Source organism: Vombatus ursinus, unplaced genomic scaffold (assembly GCF_900497805.2).
Source record: "Vombatus ursinus unplaced genomic scaffold, bare-nosed wombat genome assembly UNPS02010284.1, whole genome shotgun sequence".
Lineage (NCBI taxonomy): Eukaryota > Metazoa > Chordata > Mammalia > Diprotodontia > Vombatidae > Vombatus > Vombatus ursinus.
In genome coordinates, this window is record NW_020950062.1 from 7,502,670 (window position 1) to 7,520,216 (window position 17,547).

At 35.3% G+C, this 17,547-nt stretch overlaps 1 protein-coding gene across 1 annotated transcript in view; it reads right to left on the reverse strand.

Moving 5' to 3' along the window:
• Positions 1-10,518: 10,518 nt before the first annotated feature.
• MED30 (mediator complex subunit 30) overlaps positions 10,519-17,547 on the reverse strand; it is a 33,035-nt gene continuing 26,006 nt past the window's right edge. The window contains exon 4 of the mRNA XM_027854051.1: positions 10,519-10,883. Coding sequence (XP_027709852.1) covers positions 10,788-10,883 — 96 coding nt within the window. The 3' untranslated portion in view covers positions 10,519-10,787. The remainder of the gene's footprint in view (positions 10,884-17,547) is intronic.

The following is a 17,547-nucleotide window of genomic DNA, read 5'->3' on the forward strand; positions in this document are numbered from 1 at the left end:
AGCAAAGACAGTCATTGCCCTTATATTCTAATGGGGAAAACAACCCACATGTGAAGTGATGGCTGGGATGGTGAGTGGGGGCCATAGAGGAGTAGATTGATATTTCCATCCAAGAACAATGGAAAAGTGAATTTGATCATAGTTTATAATCTCAGGATTGGGGGGTGGTGGAGTTGAGCAGGAGAGAAAGGATTCGAGAAAAGGCAGTTGAAGAGGTTGGGGAGGAGGTGTCTGGAGGGAAGGAAGTGAAGTGAAGCATGGCTGAAAATGTTTAGGGATAGGCAATGACTAATCAGGACAGTGATATCATAGGTTGTTCATAAGCCACATAACATCATGATATCTATTATTATTATTAATTTATAGAGTAGTATATTTTCACCCAATAATAGGTTAAAAAACAGCAAATAACTAAGGATTAAAACTATTAAAAGATTGAATGAGCTACCATAACGAGTTTTCTCATCACTAAAAATTTAAAATGGAAGCTAGATAGCCTCTTGCTGAAGATATTGTAGAAGGCATTCCTATTTAGGTATATATTGAGCTAAATGACTTCTGAGGTTCTTTGCAATGCTTAAATACAAATGCTTTGAAATAATTTAACTAAACAATATGCATGAAATTAGAGCAACCTACTATCATGCTTAAACCTAAATCCCAGGGATACAAAATAGTTTTTAAACTATTGCTTTTTTTTAATCCAAGACTTGACAATTTCTTGAAAATCACTCTAATGGTGTTTTTAGAAACTTGACAAAATTAAGATAGCAAACTATATAGCCAATATAATTTGGTATCAAAGTTCAAATCACATACAATTTAGCTTAGGATCTAAAACATTCCTCTAATAAATGTTGAGCATTATAGTGCTCTGGCAACTATTATTAAGCATTAGTGGAAATTTTGGGAGACAAAATGAATTATTCAAATTGAAAATGTTTATTTTGGTTTCTTAAAATGTCAAAGAATCCAATGATTAAGTAGTCAAAAACTCAATTTACAAATTGTCTAAAATATAGCATCATTACCAATACGCTAGAGCACTAGGTTCAAACACAATAAAACTTTGTGAATAGCAAACATTGGCATTTAATAACTTATGTCATTGTAAAAAGAAACTGATGGGATGTGAGAATGATGAATGCAATGTGTGGTGCAGAGTGCTGGACAGATTATAGACTTATCCTTTCAAAGCTAAACACTCCCATTCAACAAAAGTGGTGGCCCCAAAGAAAGACAACTACCAGAAGAATTAATGTCAACAGATTAGAGCGTTGTTCCATATGTGAACAATTTGTTACTAACTTGAAGGGAAGGCTGAGCCATCACATGGTTGGAAACAGTGGAGAAGAAAAGGAGTGGGCAGCTTTCAGAGATTTGAAGTACAGAATTGTATTTACTCATCTGGGCCAGAATACTCATAAACATCAAGATTAATTTGATGAAAATGATGGGGAAATTCAGAAACTGATAAATGAAAAATGAGAATTCCACAGAATTTACCAGCAGGATAGTTAATCTGTCTCTAAGAAGACAGTATTTAACTCCATCAAAAGTAAAGTACAAGCTTAGAGAGATGCAAGATTCTTGTTTTAAGCTGGTAGTAATAATCCAAAGCATTTTTATGATGCCCTGAAGGTTATTTATGGGCCAAAGATCTATGGTGCATCTCAACTACTCAACACTGATAGAGCCACATTGTAAGGACATGATCCTACAGAGATGGGCTGAACACTTTCATAGTGTTCTCAATAAACCATCATCAACCGCTGCTGAAGCCATGACCATATACTAATATGCTAGAGCAGGTTGAAGTCAATACCACTCAAGGTGAAGTTACAGCTGAAGAGTTTTGAATGCCATTAGGCTCCCCTTGTGTGACAAAGTGCTTGGTGCTGACTCTATTCCAACTGGGATTTATAAGGCAGGAGGTCCACTGCTCATATAAAAGCTGACTAAAATCTTCCAGATTATGAAAGGGGAGGTTATCCTCTAGAAGTTCAAGGGTGTTTCCATTGTCCATCACCAAGAAAAAAAATAGGCTGTCCAGTGGCAATCATGGCGGGGGCTGGGGGTACTCTCTCTTAGTCATTGCCAGCAAGATTCTTGCCAAAGTCCTCCTTTATCAGCTGATCCTTTGAAGTCCTAGAAGATGGTCATCCACCCAAAAGTCAGTGTGGCTTCAGAAAGGGCTGAAAAATGGTTGGTATGGTGTTTGCTGCCCAGCAACTTCAGGAGAAATAGCAGGAGTAGAACAGAGGTCTGTACACAATGTTTGTAAATCTGATCAAGGCCTTTGACACTGTCAATCATGAAGGCTGGTGGAAGATCATGGAAAAATTTGGTTGCCCAGAGAAGTTCATGAGAATTGTGTGCCAGTTTCATAATGGCATGCTTGTATGGGTTCTGGATAATGGATGATGCTGATGGGCTTTTACAGTCACCAAGAGAGTGAAGCAGGATTGTGTGATTGCTCCCATTCTTTTCAGCATGATGTTTTCAGTAATGTTGTCAGACACCTACAATAAGGATGAAAATGGCATTAAGGTCAGCTACTGCACTGGTGGTAAATTATTTCACTTGAAAAGGCTGCAAACTAAAACTAAAGTGGAGAAAGAGTCAGTGCACAACTTTTTTATTTGCAGATGATTGTGTACTCAGTGCAGCCTCTGGGGCTGAGATGCAACAGAGTATGGAATATGGATCGATTCTCTATTACTTATGCTAATTCTGGCCTGAAAACATCAAGAAAACAGATGCTCCACCAACCGGCACCAACACCATCCCTACATGAAACCATTGGTTACAGCAAATGGAGAAATTTCAAATGCTGTAGATAAATTTACTTGCCTTGGCAGTATACTTTCCAGTGATGTGCCCATAGATGATGGAGTTGACGCACGCATTGCCAGAGCTAGCTTGGAGTTTGGGAGTCTCTGAAGGAAAGTGTGGGAGAGAAGAGAAGAGGATGCCTACCAGACTGAAGGTCTGCAGAGCCATTGTGCAGACCTCATTGTTGTATGCTTGTGAAACCTGGAATGTATATCAGTGCCATGCCAAGAAACTGAATTGCTTCATTTTGAATTGTCTTAGGGAGATTCTGAAGATCACCTGGCAAGATGAGGAACTGGACACTGAGGTACTTTCTCAAACTGAACTTCTGAGCATTCAAACTCAAATTGGAGTGCAACTCTGATGAGCTGGCCATCTTGCTGAAATGCCAAATTTATATTTACCTAAAAGATTATTTTACAGAAAACTCACACAAGGCAAGCACTCACATGGAAGTGAGAAGAAGTGACACAAGGACTCTTGAGGTCTCTCTGAAGAACTTTAGAATCCATTGTGAGACATGGAAAAGACAGGTACAGGGCTGTCCAGCATGGCATGCCCAAATCAAAGAAAGTGCTGTACTCTATGAGCAAAGCAGAATTGCAGTAGCCCATCCTGTGGTAACACATTCTGAACTCATATTGGCCTGATCAGCCACATTGTACCTTGACCCCAACATAGTGATGTTATTTTGGTCACCTTCAAGTATGAAGGACAACTTTTTCATCACTGCCAAATACCACAACTTGTTCAGATATTCCCCCCAATTGAGGGGCAACCCCTCAATTTCCAATTCTCTGCCACCACAGAGTTGCTATATTTTTGTACATATATGTATGTCCTTTCTCTCTCTCTCTCTCTCTCTCTCTCTCTCTCTCTCTCTCTCTCTCCCTCTCTCTCTCTCATATGGACCTAGTAGTGATATTGCTGGGTCAAAGGGTGTGCAGAGTTTTATAGCTATTTGGGTATAGTTCCAAATTACGCTCCAGAATGGTTGGATCAATTCGCAACTCTACCAACTTTGCACTGGTGTTCCATTTTTTTTCCATATGCCCTCCAGCATTTGTTATTTTCCTTTTCTGTCATATTAGCCAATTTGTTAGGTGTGAAGTTGTATGTGAGAGTTGTTTTAATTTGCATTTCTCTAATCAGTAGTTTTTCAGAGCATTTATTCATATGACTATAGATAGCTTTGATTTCTCCTGCAAACTGCCTGTTCATATCTTTTGACCATTCATCAATTGGGGAATGACTTATATTCTTATACATTTGAATCAGTCCTCTATATACTTGAGAAATGAGGCCCTTATCAGAGAAACTTGCTGTCAAATGTTTTCCCTCAGTTTCCTGCTTTCCTTCTAATCTTGGCTGCACTGGTTTGTTTGTGCAAAGACTTTTTAATTTAATGTAATCAAAATTATCCATTTTATTTTCCATGATCCTCTCTGTTTCTTGTTTGGTCATTAACTCTTCCCTTATCCATAGATCTGACAGGTAACATTTTCCAAGCTCTTCTAATGCGTTTATATCACCCTTCAGGTCTAAATCATGTACCCATTTTGACTTTATCTTGGTAAGTGATGTGAGATTGGTCTATACCTAGTTCCTGCCAAACTGCTTTTCAATTTCCCCCCAATTTTTATCAAATAGTGAATTCTTCTCCCAAAAGAATAGATCTTTGGGTTCAGCAAACATCAAGATTATTATGATCATTTACTACTGTGTATTGTGTACCTCCACTGATCTACCACTCTATTTTTTAGTCAATACCAGATTATTTTCATGATGATAATACAGTTTGAGATCTGGCACTTCTAGGTTACTTTCTTTCATTTTTTTTTTCATTGATTCCCTTGATATTCTTGACCTTTTGTTAATTCAGATAAGTTATTTTTTCAAGCCCTACAAAATAATTTTTTGGCAGTTTGATTGGTATGGCACTGAATAAGTAAATAAATTTAGGTATAATTATAATTTTTACCATATTGGCTCAGTCTACCCATGAGCAGTTAATATTTCTCCAATTGTTTACATTTGTATTTGTGTGAAAAGGGTTTTTGTAATTGTGTTCATATAGTTCCTTGTTTTTTTTGGCAGGTAGACTCTCAAGCATTTTATATTGTCTGCACTTATTTTAAATGGAATTTCTATCTCTAACTGCTAGACTTTATTATTAATATATAGAAATGCTGATGATTTATGTGGGTTTATTTTACATCCTGCAACTTTGCTGAAGTCAATTGTTTCAACAAGTTTTTCAGTTGATTCTCTAGGATTCCTTAAGTATACCATCATATTGTCCGCGATGAATGATAGTTTTGGTTCTTCAATCCCTATTCTGATTCCTTCAATTTCCTTGTCTGTTTTATTGCTATGGTTAGCATTTCTAGTACAATATTGAATAGTAGTAATAATGGGCATCAGTGCTTCACCCATGATCTTGTTGGGAAGGCTACCAGCTTATCCCCATTATAGATAATGCTTGCTGATGATTTTAGACAGTTACTACTTATCATTTTAAGGAAAGCTCCATTTATTCCTCTGCTCTCCAATGTTTTTAAGTAAGAATGAGTGTTGTATTTTGTCAGTTTTTTTCTTTCAGTTTTTTATCTATTGAGATAATCATATGATTTTTATTCTTTTTGTTACTGATATGGTTAATTAAGTATGGTGACAATTTCTCTAATATTGAACCAGCCTTACATTCCTTATATAAATCCCACCTAGTCATAGTGTATGATCCTTGTGATGCATTGCTATAGTCTTCTTGTTAGTATTTTAATTTTTACATCAATATTTATTAGAGACATTGCTCTATAGTTTTTTTTCTGCTTTTGCTCTCTGATTTAGGTATTAGCAGTATATTTGTGTCATAAAAAATAATTCGACAGTACTCCTTCTTTACCTTTTCCCAAATAAAAGTTTATCTAATATTGGGATTAATTGTTTCTTAAATGTTTCATAAAATTCACTTGTGAATCGATCTGGTTCTGAGTATTTTTTCTTAGGGAGCTCATTCATGTCTTGTTCAAGTTCTTTTTCTGAGATAGGATTAAGTATTCCTTTCTATTAATCTGGGCAATTCATCCATTTCACCTAGACTGTCACATATATTAGCATATAATTGAGTGAAACAGTTCCTAATAACTGCTTTCATTTCATCTTCACTGATGGTGCATTCACCTTTTTTATTTTTGATAATGGTAATTTCATTTTCTTCTTTTAAATAAACCTAATTAACCAATAATTTCTGTTACTTTTTTTTCATAAAACCAGACCTTAATTTTATTTATTAATTCAAAGTTTTGCTGTGGTTTTTTTTTAATTTCAGTTTATTAATCCCTCCTTTCATTTCAGGATTTCCAATTTGGTGTTTAATTAGGGATTTTAAATTTGCTTTTTATTTTTTTCAATATTGAAATGCTTTTCAGTTCATTGATCTGCTCTTTCTCTTTTATTGATGTTTAGAGATACAAATTATCCCTTAAGTACTACTTTGGCTACATACCATTAGTTTTGGTATGTTGTTATAGTGTTACTGTTCTTCAATTTTTGTTTCTATGATTTGTTCTTCGACTCACTTATTCTTTAGTGTTATATTGCTTCTTTTCCAATTAATTATTGATCTGTTTCCATGACCCTTTATTGAATATAATTTTTATTTCATTATGGCCTAAAAAAGATACTTTTAAAGTTTCAACTTTCCTGCATTTGAGATATTTATGCCCTAATTATACATGGTCAATTTTTTCTGAAGGTAACATGTACAGCTGAGAAAATCATATATTTCTATTTCCATTCAGTTTTCTCCAGAGATTATCTAACTTTTCTAAAATTCTATTCAACTCTTAATTTCTTTGTTATTTAAGGTTAGATTTATCTAGTTCTGAGAGGGAAAAGTTGATGCCCTTGCCCCCACTAGTAGTTTTACTATTTCCTCCTCAAGAATTTGGATGCCATGACATTTGGTGCATATATTAATATTAATAAGTATTAATATATTACTTCACTGCCTATGGCACCTTTTAATAAAATGTAGTTTCCCTGCTTATCTCTTTTAATTATATCTATTTTTGCTTTTGCTTTGTCTGAGGTCATGGTTGTTACCCATGTTTGTCTATTTGTTTTTACATCAGCTGAAGCACAACAGATTCTGTTTCAGTCCTTTACCTCTACTCTGCTTCAGCTGTAATTGTTGTAAACAATATATCATTGAATTCTGGTTTCTAATCCATTCTGCTATCTGCTTCAATTTTATGGGTGAATTTATCCCATTCACATTCATAGTTATAATTACTGTGTATTATTTCCCTCCATCCTTTTCCCATTTATCTTTCTTTTTATTCTATCCATCTTCAAGTGTTTTGCTTCTGACCACTGTCTCCCTTAATTCACTCTCCACTAAATCAGCACTCCTACTTCTTTCAGTTCCACCTCTCCCTACTTCCCTATAAATTTCTGTACTTGAGTGTGTATGTATATTCTTCCCTCTTTGAACTAATTCTGAGACTAACCTTCAAGAGTTTCTGCCACCCCCATTTTCCCCTCCACTATAAAAGCTCTCCTTGTCAGTCTCATTTATGTGAGATAATTTTCCCATTTTCTCTTTCTCCCAGTGCATCCCTCTTTCCCTCCCACCCCCTTTTTTTAAAGATAATCCCATCATAGTCAACTCACACCCATGCCTTCTCTCTATGTATACTCTTAACTGCCCTAATAATGAGAAAATTCTTAGTAGTTACAAGTATCATCTTGCCATACAGGAAGTTTAACCTTATTGAGACCCTTATGATTGCTCTTTCACATTTACCTTTTTTATGCTTGAATCTTGTATTCGATAGCCCCATATCTTTCATCAGCAATGCTTCAAATTTTCACTAAATGTCCATTTTTTCCCCTGTAGGATTATACTTAGTTTTGCTGGGTAGGTTTTTCTTGGTTGTAATCCTAGCTCCTTTGCCTTCTGGAATACCATATTCTAAGTCTTCTGCTCCTTTAATGTGGAAGCTACTAAATCTTGTGTTAGCCTGATTGTGGCTCTACAATATTTGATTTTTTTTTCTTTCTGGCTACTTGCAATATCTTCTCCTTGACCTGGGAGCTTTGGAATTTAGTAGTATTCCTAGGAGTTTTCATTTTGGGATTTCTTTCAGGAGGTGATTGGTGGATTCTTTCAATTTCTATTTTACTTCCTTGTTCCAGGATATCAGGACAGTTTTCCTTGACAATTTCTTGTAAGATGATGTCTAGGTGCTCTCTCTTTTTATCATGGCTTTCAAGTAGTTCAATAATTCTTAAATTATCTTTTCTTGGTCTATTTTCTACATTAGTTGTTTTTCTGATATTTCATATCTTCCATCTTTTCATTCTTTTGACTTTGTTTTATTGTTTCTTGATGTCTCATGGACTCATGACCTTCCACTTGCCCAAATTTAACTTTTAAGGAATGACTTTCTTGAATGAGCTTTTACATTCTTTCCTCTTTTGGCCAGTTGTGCTATTTAAGAAGTTATTTTAGTGGATTTTTGCCTCTTTTACCATTTGGCCAATTTTGTTTTTTAAGGTGATTTTTTTTTCAATACTTTTTTGTATCTCTTTTACCAAGCAGTTAATTCTCGTTTCCTAATTTTCTAGCATCACATTTCTTTCCCCAATTTTACCTCTACCCTTTTGATTTTTTAAATATTTTTTGAGCTCTTCCAGGTGTTCTTGTTGGGCTGGTGTTCAATTCACTTTTTTTTTCCTTTGACGCTTTGCTTGTAGCTGTTTTTGACATTGTTGTCTTCCAAGTTTGACAATCTTCCTTGTCACCATGGCAGCTTTTTATGGTCAGGTTCTTTTTTGTTGTTTGCTCATTTTCCAGCCTATTTCTTGATTTTTAACTTTATGTTAAAGTTGGGCTTTGGTCCTGGGGTTAAGGGGGTACTGTCCCAAGTTTCAAGTTTTTTTGTGGCTGTTTTCAGAGCTAGTTCTGGGGCTGTTCTCAAGTTTCCTGTGCTTCCAAGGTTGTATGATCCAAGGAGAGGTGTGGTCACTGCTTTTCTGTTCTATGCTCTGGTCTTTACTCAGTAAGGGACCTTGCTCCCCTGCAGCCTCAAGTGCTCATGCTTCTCTTGGCCCTAGAACTGACTAGGGTCCCTGTACTCTTGCAGTCATAAGTGCCTGGGCTCATTTTTGCCTCAGAACTGAAATCAGGACCCCTACTCCCTTGTCAGCGACCACAAGCACCCTTCTCAACCCTGGAACTGTGACCAGGGTCCCTGCTCTCCTGTAATCACAAGCACTAGTGCTCTTTGCCCCAGAACTGTGTATAGGCAATGTAACAGGGTCTTGCAACCAGTGCCAGCAAAGGGTCCCCTGTAATCTCTTTCTGACCAGTTGTCTGACCCCTTATTATCTCTGCACTAAGAGTTCCCAAAGCTGCTGTTGTTATTGCAGCCACCTCCAAGGCCTGCTGAGGGTGTTGCTGCTGTGTTCGTTCTTTGTTCTGGGCTGGCTTCCACCCTGGTGTCACAGACCTCTTCTGTCAACCTCCTAAGTTGTTTTTGGGTAAAAATGTCTCACTTCATCTTTTATTGGCTCTTCCACTCCACTCAATTTTTGGAGTTATTTTATAATTCTTTGGAGGGGATTGTTGTGAGCGTTCAGTTGAATTGCTTCGTGTGCTCTCCATCTTGGCTCTGCCCCCATATTGCTCATCTGTTAACAAATCTGCAATCCACTAAACCCCCAAGTCTTTTTCAGATACACTGATATCTATTCCATCTTGCATTTGCGAGACTGATTTTTTTAACTACAACTTTAAGACTTTAGGTTTATTATCCCTATTGAATTTTATTTTATTGGATTCAGTCCACATGTATATCCACCAGGCTACATCTTTTCAAGAGCCTATCAGTCAGTATGTTAATTATCCTTCCTAGCCTTTTGTCATATGCAGATTTGATAAATATGCCACTTAAGCTTCTAACCAAGTCATTAATAAAAGTGTTTAACAGCACAGAGTTAAGCAAAGATCCTTGAGGCACTTCATTTCCTGACACATCTAGTAAAGTTACATTTAGACCATTCCACCGTAACATTGACTATATAGCATTGACTGTAACACTGTCAAAAGAGGAAATAAGGTTAGTCTGGTATGACCTATTCTTTATGAAGTCACTCATATTCTTTGTAATCATTTCCTTCTCTGGGTTCATGAAGCCACACAAAGCCCATAAAAAAAACTGATAATTTCCATGACAAAAGAAAAGTTAAATCAAACTTACAGGTTTAGGTACTTAGGGACAGATTTCTTAAATATACACTAATACCCCCCCCCCAATCCTTTTCTGTTCAATAAAAGACCAACTAAATGTTATGAGGGTCCATTATATCATATAATGATAGTTTTAAATAAACTGTTTGGATACAATAGGCAGCCTCCCAACAAAAATTACTATGTATTTACATTTATACTAATTTGGAGGATTAAGTGTTTATATATTTATATGTATAAATATATAGGGATAGATGGCTTAAACTCATTTTTTTTTCATTTAGAAATAAAGGATGAACTTTTTAACAGTTATTTAAACAAAGGATACTAACAAATGGTTACTAAATTAATCCTTTCAATATAAAAATAACAAAATCAAGAAAAACAATTCAAGAAAAATACATTTTAATAAAAAAATTGGATCTTTTATCTTTTCACCTAATTGCTGAATTATAGAACACTAAAAAAATTAAGAGCTGTCAATAAGTTACTATATTTAACAGGGAGATGTTACATTGCTTATAAACTATAAAGCAAATATTTAATGCATATCTGAGATAATGGAATAATTTATATTAATTTTTGCAACACTGCAATGAAGGCAAGTAAGCTACTGTTAAAAAAAAGAAGGAATCAAAACCAAAGAGAACAAAATAGCTATGCATAGTCATAAAGTATAAATTTAAAATTCAGTTCAGTTCCTCATTGCCAACATGGCATTTATGTCCCAGATGAGATTCCGTAATTGGTCCATAATTTGTTTCAGCTGCTGATTCTTCTGTTTGAGTTTCTAGAGAAAAGAAAGACAAAGTTTATCGGAAATGTTTGATGAAATATATTAACTTACAATATTAATTTAACTAGAGTGATGACTATGATAATAATACAATGAATACTATATAACAGACTCATGCAACTAGGTGAAATAACATTTAATTGTTTGTGGAGGAAAATGAAACACAGAACCTGATATAATTAATTAAACTAGAAATTATAAATAATGAAACTATAAGTAACTAACTCTGACCCACAATATTCCTTAAAACTAAGCATGTTCTACTGACAGCAACATAAAGTTGAGATGCTTAATATAATGGTCTTCATCAAGTAAGAGTTATTGAATGCCCTCCGTGTGTATAATATGGCAATATCTCTATACTCACATGTTTTTTCCCTCTAGAATATGGGATAAAACAAATAGCCTTGGTTTTTACTAGGCTAATAACTTACCTCTAGCACACTAAAGTCACTGGGTTTCCCATCTAAGATTTAATCAATTAAGGATGAGTTCAACACAAACATTTATTAGGGCCAGGTATTATCATTATAATAGTCTAGTAATTCATTGTACTGTTTTCTGTGTAGACCATTATCTTTTTCGTTGGGCAGAGTCAATGCCTGATGTGGACATTCTACCAACAACTGCAGTTCAGCAATCATTTTACATGTGATAGTTCTGACTCACCTGCAACTCTATAAGGTGAAGGAGTTTGTTCTTGGCTATGGGGTTAACATAATCAGCCAAGGGTCTGAGGGAGAACTGGTATTCAGAGCTTCCTGACTTCAAGGCCAGTCTTCTCTTATGCCAAAATGACACACACTTTTTTAAATGTTAAAAGTTTTTACTATCAATTAATACTAGCTTAAATAGCATAGGATATGAGTGGCACATCAATCTTTCCTAATACCTCACTTTCTAAATACTTAGATCTATGGTTTCACTAATGTGGGTATTCCCTACACTGGTGCTTCCTCATCCTGTGAGATTCTTGCCTATTTTTTTCCAATTATCCTTCCTCTTCTCCTCCTCATCCTTCCACCCTCCAAGGATCCACTCAACACTCTGGAAGCCCTTTCCTTGGCCTTGTAATATGCCTGAAGAATTGATGGAACACATGGGTTTCTCATCTGCTATCCCTCATTCACACCAAATGATCAACTCATTCTCTTTTCTAACAAGATATTTCCCCTATGATATCCCCTACACAACTTTGTGAATATAGGTTATCGCTGGAAGTAGGTTAAAGCTTAATCAATACCTACTGTATGTCTGTTTGGGGCCATCTACAACTTTAACTCCTCAAAGACTGAGGTATCTCTACAACTACAAAGGTCTATTTGGAGAATATTTAAAAGTATGTATAGGCATACAACATGAAGCAGTTTAGAATTATGAAAAGCTGTGTAATATCAATTCAATCCACTCTCTTCCTTCTCAATTCTAGGCCTAATTCACTATCCATCTGCACTGCCTATCCCTAAAAGATAAATATATTGAGATACAAATTCAGGGGACTGACCATTTGCCAATATACTATAATCTGAGCAAACAGATATTTTTGTCTTTGTTTTTCCTATTTTAGATGATTAAGCTGATTTTCTTTTGAATAATCATCAATCTCACTGCAGAAACTCTGTAAAATTATGGAACTTGATGCAATCAGCACATTATCATCTACAAACAGTTAGATTAATATGGAGGATCTCATGGTGATGAACACCTTTAGTAAAAATATGCCTCCCTGTTTTAGGCTTCATTTGATACTAACAGAGAGTCACTGAAAGGTTATCTTTGTGATTGCATTTGTTGAGGAATCTTAATATAAACATGAGATACTTCTTGTGGGAGGAGACCTTTTAAGGTTAGTTGTTTGTATTGCCAAATGCTTTTTTGTCATCAGTATACAATAAACCTAGAAGAATCTTATTTTCTCTGGAACTTTTAATCAAATGTGTGGCTAAAAACCTCATCTGCTGTAGATAACTATTTACAAAAGTTCTTTCTCCCTTTGCATATTTTTATCGAGTATATTCCTGGTACACTTATGGTTAATTCTCAGAAACAGCTGCATAAAGCTCAGAAAGTAGGCAGAATCATTAACCTGACAGAATGGAGAAGAGAACTGGAAGAACTGAATTCAAGTCCTGACTCTGACACATGGATATAAGGAAGGTGGGTCAACATTGATGTTCTCTTGAGGAATCATCACTGCACACTTGATTTATATTATTTCAACTACTAGGCCAGTACCTTCTAAGATATACTCCCTTGGGCATAATTGTGAAAATCTGAATGTGTTTTTCTCTTATAAAGAACTATTTTTACAACTCTTGAAACAAAATAATTTTTATTTATAACCTGCACCAGGATTTAAGCTAGAGGCATCCAGATGTGTAACATTAAAAGCATAAATCCATTGTGTCAACCCACTACTAAGATATGTGTTCCTCTCTATACTCTCTCTATATGGTTAAAATTTTGAGGTGCTACCTTAAAAAGTTACCATTGCTCCCAACAAACATTTTTTGATACAGTGATCACATCAGTAGTGACAGAAAGAGGCCAGTCAACTGCTAGAAAAGGGCTGCTTTCCAAGCAAAAGAAATACCCACAGTGATATAAATGTTAATGCTGCTTCAGTAAAACTTGCACTATGCTCAGAATATGACTTATCACAAAGAATTTCAATCTATGTTATACTCTATTGATGAGTTTTTAAAAAGCATAATAAAAACTATCTTCTACAAAGAGTAAACTAACATTCTGTTCACTCCCAAAGAAAAAGATATTTAGGTTACATTTAAGAAGTTATCTTAATTTCTGAATTTCACGAACGTGGTGAATGAGAGTGGAAAGAGGAGTCAGGAACTCTAGGTTCTAAACCTGGTTTGATACTTTAGACTGAGCAAGTCACTTAAGGACTTCAAGCTTCAGTTTTCTCATCTACAAGATGGTGATAAAAATGGCTTGACATGGCTCACAGAGTTGTTATAAGGATAAAAGATAATTATGTGAACATTATTTTATAAAATGAAAGCACGATACACAGTAAAACATTATCGTTACAAATTAAATAAAACTTTTCATACTTACTGCCACTTATTTTATTATTAATCACATGATACTGCCCCTGAATCACTGGGGTACTTCATACCTCTCATATTATACCTTATAATTCTTTGTCTACAGATTTTATCTCCCTCATTGGACTGCAAGATCCAAAAGAACAAGGATTGACTTTTTGTATCCCTCACTGCACACAGATTACATACCATAGATGCTTAATATATACTGAATGACATTAATAACATCTGACTTTGTAAAAAAAAATTCTTTACAAATCTTACTTCTTTTATTCTTAAGAAAAATCCTGAGAAGCATTATTTACTAGCTCATGGTCCCACAATTATGAAATGTCACAGGTAGGAATCAAACCCATTTCACTCCTGATTTCAGGTCCCTTACTCTTAAACATGATTCCAATTGCAACGTTAGCAAAGAATATATTAGATGAGCGAATGGCTGATCTAAAAGAGTACTGAAGTCAGAAGACCTGAATTCAAATCACGAATCTGATATTTACAAATTATATGACTATAAGTGAATTCCTTAATTTATCTGAGCCTCCATTTCCTCATCTACAAAATGGGAATAATAATATTTGCACTGCCTACTTCATAGATTTGTGAGGGGAGGCACTTGGAAAAATACCAAGTACTAAATAAACAGATATTATTACTGGCTACAAATACTGAAAGATGCCCTACTAAATGCCCCAATTCATGGATGTCTAAATTTAAGATCACCTAGTGAGAAAGAATCAGAAGCCCCTAATGATATGATGAGAGTCTTGGCAAAAAAGCCCAAAGACTTATAATCTTCTATAAGAGAGGAACTGGACCTGTAATGTCCTTGGTATAAGGAATTCTCAGGTGAGGAAGATCATACCAATTCATGTATGAACTCTTTATATATAAACATATAAAGGCAAGGCTTTAATATAATTAAGGCAAAAAGACACTATCCTAGAAACATTTAAATTTATTCCTTAGTTATTGACACATTTTTACGCATATATCTTGACGGTTTAGTTACATTTTAGACTTGTCAGCCACACTGTCAGAAATAAAAGCAAAATACTAGCATGTAGAAAAATAAGCTTTTCAATGACAGACAGAAAAAAAAGTAAATTTAAAATCAGATAACATGAAAGGAATCCATGAGAAAATGGTGGATTTTTTTTATATTACTGTAATATGATAGCTTCTAGTATTATGAAAGTTAGTTTATCTTTGAAATATCTTTCTAAAGAGCTTATTTGACAAACATTGTACAATAGCCAAGAGTTTACATCTATCTATTCACCTGTGCCTAATCCTCAGAAGCTGTGAAACCTCTTTCCCCCTCTTAAATCAATCTCTACTCTTCATATTTTGCTCGTTACACCTTAAAGAAAGCTCCCTCCAATAAGTGAGGTCTTCTATTGTGGGCGGAGGTAGAGCCATGGTAAATTCACCTTCTTCCCTATGCCAAAGAGACTCAATGAATCAGAATCCCTGAAATTTCCCTTTCACAAGCCTCTGGAGAAGGCTTCAGGGCACACAACTTCATGCTCTCCACACTTTCCAGCTTATCACCTTGGAAACTCTACCCCAGTATCTAGTACAGAGCCCTATACACACTAAGCACTTTATAAATGTTTAAGAAATGAACAACAGAGGAAACCATTCCCAAAACCCAAATAAGAAGGCTACTGTTTTAAGGAGTTTGTTTAAAATGTGGGAAAATGTGGGACCCCATGTTGTTCCCTGAAAATCAGGACTGCTTATACTTGTGCAATTTATAGGCAGATATTTCTTCAATAAACAGACATTTCCCTAATTATATGAAGAGTACTTTGAAGCAGCTGAAGGAGAAGAGCAATTTTTAAAAGGGTCTTGGAAACTATTCTGCCCTGAACTAGGCACTGCATTATCCTACGAGCAGTCTTCCCAAATCTGCAGTAAATCTGAAACTCTCCAGAACAATGCAAACTCTTCACTGGTTGTTCCATCAGACTGGCCTGAAATAAGAACCTTTTGGAAACCCTATGAATGAAATGAACAAGAGAGCTTTCTGTGCAGCCCAGGACGTTCCAGATGCCAATTTAATGTAAAACAACAAAAAACAGAACAGCTTTTAGGATGAATGGGAAGGAGAAGACAATATACTGGATTATACTACCCTATAGAATTTACACTAAAACTTTATACGAATTAATACACACGTGTAATATTCATTTGTAACCCTAGAGGAAAATAAGCGGCAAGCTTCAAAATCTTAACTACTGATCTTCCTCAATATGACTTTCATGAAAGAAAAAAAAAAATTAACTCCACAATTTGACTCAGAAAGATGCGTGTACCTACTTCAGCATACTGGTACAAAGAGTAAAATGGAATGCAGCTCATGACAACTGCAAACGTGGACAACATCAAAATATTCTGTGGAAAAGTAAAATGCCTATTTTGAGTCTTTAATTATCCTAATGTATAATATGTATTTTAATTGCAAAGCATAAACAAACTAAGAAGAATTACATAAAGCATTGCCATTTATACGGAGAACTCAATTGTTAATGAAGGCTCAAAATAACTTATTCCCACAGAGATCCATATTACAGAGTGACATACGTGAAACCATCTTTTTTTCACAAGGTTCTTTTCAGGACTTTTGAAACATTTTCAAAATCTTTAAAAAACTCCACTATGGCTCGGAGTCAGAATTCTAAAGCTGGAAGCTATCCCAGTGGTCATCTAGTCCAAGTCATTGTGAAAAGAAATCCCCAAAGCAACATATATAACAAACGCTTATTTGGCTTCTGCTAAAAGACCTCCACTAAAGGAGAACCTACCACTTCCCAGGGTAGCCCTTTCCATCTAACTGTTAAAAAGTTTTGTTTGTTTTTATTAACATCAAATCTAAATTTGCCTTGCCACAACTTCATGCATTGCTCCTGACTCTGATTTCTGGAATGACCCGATTCCTCTTTTACAAAATAGCCCTTCAATATCTTGTCATATTTGGAAGACAATTTCCATATCCCCACCTCAATCTTTTCTTTTCCAGGATTTTCTAGTCAAAAGACTTTGTCTTCAATCATGACTTTGTTACTAACTTTTTGTAAGCAGATTATCCTACGAGCAGTCCCCCTAAATCTGCAGTAAATTTAATCAGAAACTCTTTCAAAAGAATCCAATTACACATCATCATCATCATCATCATCATCACCATCATCATAGCTTACATTTAGATGTAACACTTCACTAATAGTCTTATATCAGACTGGCCTGCAGTGGGCACTCTTTGGCCCTCAGTTCTTTCGTTTTTAAATGAAGAGGGTGAAAGTCCCTTTCAACTCACAATTCTAGACCCAACCCTACTTCAGTTTTGTTTTTTTGTTGTTGTTTTTTTTCCCTATAGTGAAAGGAAGTACAGTGAAATTTTGGCACATCATACAATTTCATATATCACACAGATTTTGCTATGTATTAGCTGTATATAAAGCAGGGTGTACATAAAGTAATGAATGCATTTTGTTCTGGATTAGAATTTTTGATAAAGATAGTGACTGGAAACTGAACCTCAAATCCATGAAGTCTCTGTTATAATAGAAACCAATAAACCAACACTT